General features: G+C 49.0%; 1 protein-coding gene across 3 annotated transcripts; it reads right to left on the bottom strand.

Moving 5' to 3' along the window:
* Positions 1-1,497: 1,497 nt before the first annotated feature.
* mtres1 (mitochondrial transcription rescue factor 1) lies at positions 1,498-3,713 on the bottom strand. 3 transcript variants are annotated; one of them, XM_018730724.2, is made up of 4 exons: positions 3,442-3,713; positions 2,706-3,141; positions 2,420-2,492; positions 1,498-2,269 (listed from the first exon to the last, which is right to left on the bottom strand). In XM_018730724.2, exons 2-4 carry the CDS (start codon positions 3,131-3,133, stop codon positions 2,087-2,089), a joined length of 684 nt encoding a protein of 227 aa, XP_018586240.1. In that variant the 5' UTR covers positions 3,134-3,141; positions 3,442-3,713; the 3' UTR covers positions 1,498-2,086. The 3 variants fall into 3 exon arrangements, with proteins under 3 accessions (XP_018586240.1, XP_018586231.1, XP_018586248.1); XM_018730715.1 differs by having other exon boundaries at positions 3,594-3,712; XM_018730732.1 differs by having other exon boundaries at positions 3,636-3,701.
* Between the last annotated feature and the right edge of the window lie 533 nt (positions 3,714-4,246).

Raw genomic sequence — 4,246 nt, 5'->3', positions numbered from 1 at the left:
CCAACACCTATCACCCATGTGAAAAACTAATTGGCCCCTTAAACTTTAAATCTGGTTGTGCCACTTTTAGCAGCAATAACTGCAACCAAACGCTTCCGATAACTGGAGATCAGTCTTTCACAGCGCTGTGGTGGAATTTTGGCCCACTCTTTTTTGTAGAACTGCTTTAGTTCAGCCACATTGGAGGGTTTTCCAGCACGAATTGCATGTTTAAGGTCCTGCCACGGCATCTCAATTCAAGTAGGACATTGACTAGGCCATTTGGAAACTTTAATTTTGCTTTTTTTGAGCCAGAGGTGGACTTACTCCTATGCTTTGGATCATTGTCTTGCTGCATAATCCAGTTGCGCTTGAGTTTCCACCCACGGACTGAAGACCGGACATTCTCCTTTAGGGTTTCCTGGTAGAGAGAGCAAAATTCATATTTCCCTCAATTATTGCAAGTTGCCCAGGCCCTGAAGCAGCAAAGAATCCCCGTTTCATCACACTGCCACCACCATGCTTGACCGTAGGTATGACGTTCTTTTTGTGGAATGTGGTGTTTGGTTTCGCCACGTGTAACGGGATCCGTCTTCCAAACGGTTCCACTTTCGACTCATCAGTCCATAGAACACTCTCCTAAAAGGTCTGAGGATCATAAAGGTGTGTTTTGGCAAAATTCAGACAAGCAGTGGTTTTCGCCTCGCTACTCTTCCATGGATACCATTTTTGCCCCGTGTCTTTCTGATAGTGGAGTCATGAACAGCAACCTTTCTTGATGCATGAGAGGCCTGTAGTTCCTTCAATGTTATCCTTGGCTCTTTGGTGACTTCCTGGATGAGTCATCGCTGTGCTCTTGGTGGAATTTTGGAAGGTCGGCTACTTCTGGGAAGGTTCACTATTGTGCCGAGTTTTTGGAGATAATGGCTCTCAGTGCGGTTCTTTGGAGTCCCAGAGCCTTTGAAATAGCTTTGTAACCCTTCCCAGACTGATGTATTTCTATCACCTTCTTCTTCATCATTTCAGGAATTCCTTTCAAATTTGACATAGTGTTACTGAATAAGACCTTTTCACCAACTTCATGCTGTTGAAAAAGGTCTATTTAAGTGTTGATTTGATTGAACAGGGCTGGCAGTAATCGGGCCTGGTTGTGTCTAGTCCAGCCGAACCCCAGTATGAATACAGTTTCATAGATTTGGGGAAATCTGCTATGGGGACAAATACATTTTCACACAGGCCCAGTTGGTACTGGATAACTTTTTTGCTTCAAGATATATCATTTAAAAACAGTATTTTGTGTTTACTCATGTTGCCTTTGTTTTATGTTAGATTTTAATTTCTGAAACAACTTAATGTGAGATATACACAAAAACAGAAGAAATCAGGCTGGCAAATACTTTTTCACAGTACTGTAATACAAGCCAGTATCCTTTAAGTTACCCTTCATAACTGTCACAAAATTAGTTTATAAGTAAATGTAATAAACAAAAAAAAAAAAAAAAACTGTATTCTTGGTGTCTTGCCTTCAGTTCTGCAGTAATCATTTTTACGCGCGAACCCTTGACCGAAGCTGTTCGGGTACTGCTTAGGTAAAAAAGATGATCTGAAAAAACAACGTGGCTTACATTTTGCATTTGTGTGTGTGTGCGTGCATGCACTGTACATAATTACAACTGTGACATAAAAGAGAAACACACCCAGTGTCACTGCTGCCATGTCACAATACTTTTATTACTGTCATATTGCCTTGTGCACTTAGGAAGAAGAGGGAGTGATGTCATCAAAGTGACAGGAAGTCCTCCTTCTACTTGGGAGGAAACGCTCATTGTTGGATGTGAAGTGACACTGAAGCAGGGACCGTGACCCAGGGGAATGGCCCATTGTCTCTGGTCAAAACCTCGTTGTTGTACCTCTACAGGTTTCAAGTGTGTTCGTCACACAGCTGGACACTGAAGCCCAGCGCCTTATCTGCCACATTACAAACTACACAAACACCTGAGGGACACACTGGTGTTTCCATGGAGACAACATCCAGCCCTTTGCAACAATCTGTACCATTGCGGTCCTCCCCAGGGGCCCCATCTCGGCACCGAGAGCCCAGCGTCTCTCATGACTTGCCATGTTGGACCTTGGGGAGGGTCAAATGCTTCCATCGTCGGAGCAGCACCTTGTGCTTCCCTGTGTTCTGCGTTTCCCCAACCATCGCCTTGACTACGACCCTCATGATGGTGACCGTGCCCGCTTCCTCATTTTCCTCCAGCACCAGGTCCAGCGTGTCCCCTACTAAGACCTGGGAGGGGAGACATCACAGAACGTTAGCGGTCACCTTCAGCCAGGAGCTCCACCTCCTGCAGTTCCCCTGATGTGTACAGCGCTAGCGGTCTGAGGCCTGACATGTGGAGCGGGGGATGGGCGCATCGTTTCCACAAGGACCGCTCACCGTTTTACTCTTCTTGATGAGCGGCTGTCCATTGAGCCTCAGCCTGTTCTGGTAGAACGCGTCGTCGATTTTACTGAAAGAAGACAAAACACCGATTACTGGGGTAAGTTTCTAGATACGCTCACTGGTAGCGCAATGACCGCAGAGCGCCAATCATCCACCACACTTCAAAGTCAGACAAAGTGACAGCTGAACGCTGCAACTTGGCTGTTGCGCTAAACGCACTCCTGACCAGCGGTCCACAAGACCGCAACAGGCCCGTACCGCTCCCCCTTCTTACACTCACTTGCGCGGTATATCCAGAGCGGCCCTGATTACGAGGTCGTATCGCAGGGACGCCACAGCTCTTTCCTGGTCTTTGTAGTTTCGGGGCAGGTCGGGGTCCTCGTGGGGTTCCTCCTCTTCGTCGCTGGCTTCTGGGTCAGGATCTTCATCATCCTCATCCTCCTCTCTACTCATCCGTGTTTTCTTTTTACTCCCTTTTTTCCCCTCTCTGCTGCTTTTGCCCCTGGCTGGGACCCGCGTGCAGCCCGGGGGGGGGATGCTGGCTTCGGGGGCTGCCGAGAAGGGACGCGGACACCAAGACAAGTAGGTCCGCATCACCCGCCCGGTCGCTCCCGTCCCGGGCGGGATGTGAGCCGACGCCATCTGCTGGAAAGGGACGGGTCCAGCCAACCGTCCGACGAGCCGCATCGAGGTCCACAGCCGCATCATGGCGAGTCCTGAACGCAGAACCGGGGAAAAACTCGCACCGGACCAGAGCAAGTCAGCTTGAAGGTCCTGAACAACTTGTCGATTGGAGCAAGACTCGAACCAGCAACCTTCCGTTACTCATTTATGCTTTTCTCCAGCGACTTGCAGCGTTAATCAATTTGCACTAATTCACACTAGTAGCTGGGTGATTTTTACAGTACCGATACGTCGGTGTACTACAGCAGGAGGTGGGATTCGAACCCGGGACCTCTCTAACCACTCTGCCTGACTGGCCCTTTAAATTAAGGGCTACACCGATTCTCACTCACTCTGTGTTTGTTTACCAGCAGGCAGCAGCCGGGTTGCCCGACGCTGCCGTTGCGGACACGCGGCGACGAGCCTCTGGCTGCTCCAGTGAGCAGTAAGTACTGTGGTACAGCGCTCGCGCTCAAGTCCCGCAGCGACACAATGTGTGTTTTACCGTCTCCGTCGTCTGGCGCACGCGCACTCCGGCCTCACACACCCAGCGCGAACATCTCCCGACATCGCGGCTCTTCGGCGCCCTTCCCGCGGGGGCGGCGCCCTCGCCTGTGACCTTTGACCTCTAGGAAGGCCGACGAGAGCGACAGCAGAGAGGAGACGAGGAGCGCGCCGAGGTAGAGAGCGCCCCCTGGAGGGCGCCGCGGCGAACGGCGGCACGGAGAGCGAAGGGCCTTTTCGGAATCGCTATAGTATGAGTTCGATTGAGGAATTTGCTGTGGTTCTAGACGCTTCCAGTATTTGCAGAGAAACAAGCAGCTGACGCACAATGATAATTACAGAATAAAGAAATAACATGTCCCTTTTCGCTGAACGCAGGCGGCGAAATAAGAAAAAAAAAAAACACCCGTTTTCAGTGGACTCCTTTTGATTATAATTTCATGATTCAAGAGTTTATTGTCACGTGTACGGTAAACAGTTTTGTTACACCGTACAATGAGATTCTTGCTCTGTGAATCCTCTCAGCAGCCTGTGACATAAATTACAAGGACATAAGGAAAGAAAAACAGAAGGAAAACACAGGGAGTAAATCACAAATGTACAAAAACTATTAGCGCAAGGTCACAAATTACTAAAATTACTAAAATTACTAAG

The sequence above is a fragment of the Scleropages formosus genome, chromosome 15 (genome assembly GCF_900964775.1).
Source record: "Scleropages formosus chromosome 15, fSclFor1.1, whole genome shotgun sequence".
Classification (NCBI taxonomy): Eukaryota; Metazoa; Chordata; class Actinopteri; order Osteoglossiformes; family Osteoglossidae; genus Scleropages; species Scleropages formosus.
The sequence above is the reverse complement of the archived record's forward strand: the minus strand, read 5'-3'. Positions and strand labels throughout refer to the sequence as shown.

What these genes read in the sequence shown, in the direction of transcription:
- mtres1 (XM_018730732.1), bottom strand. An exon ending in GCTCTGGATATACCGCGCAA is followed by an intron (nt 2,493 to 2,705) that starts GTGAGTGTAAGA and finishes GTCTTCTTTCAG; the next exon opens with TAAAATCGACGACGCGTTCT. An exon ending in TCATCAAGAAGAGTAAAACG is followed by an intron (nt 2,270 to 2,419) that starts GTGAGCGGTCCT and finishes CTCCCCTCCCAG; the next exon opens with GTCTTAGTAGGGGACACGCT.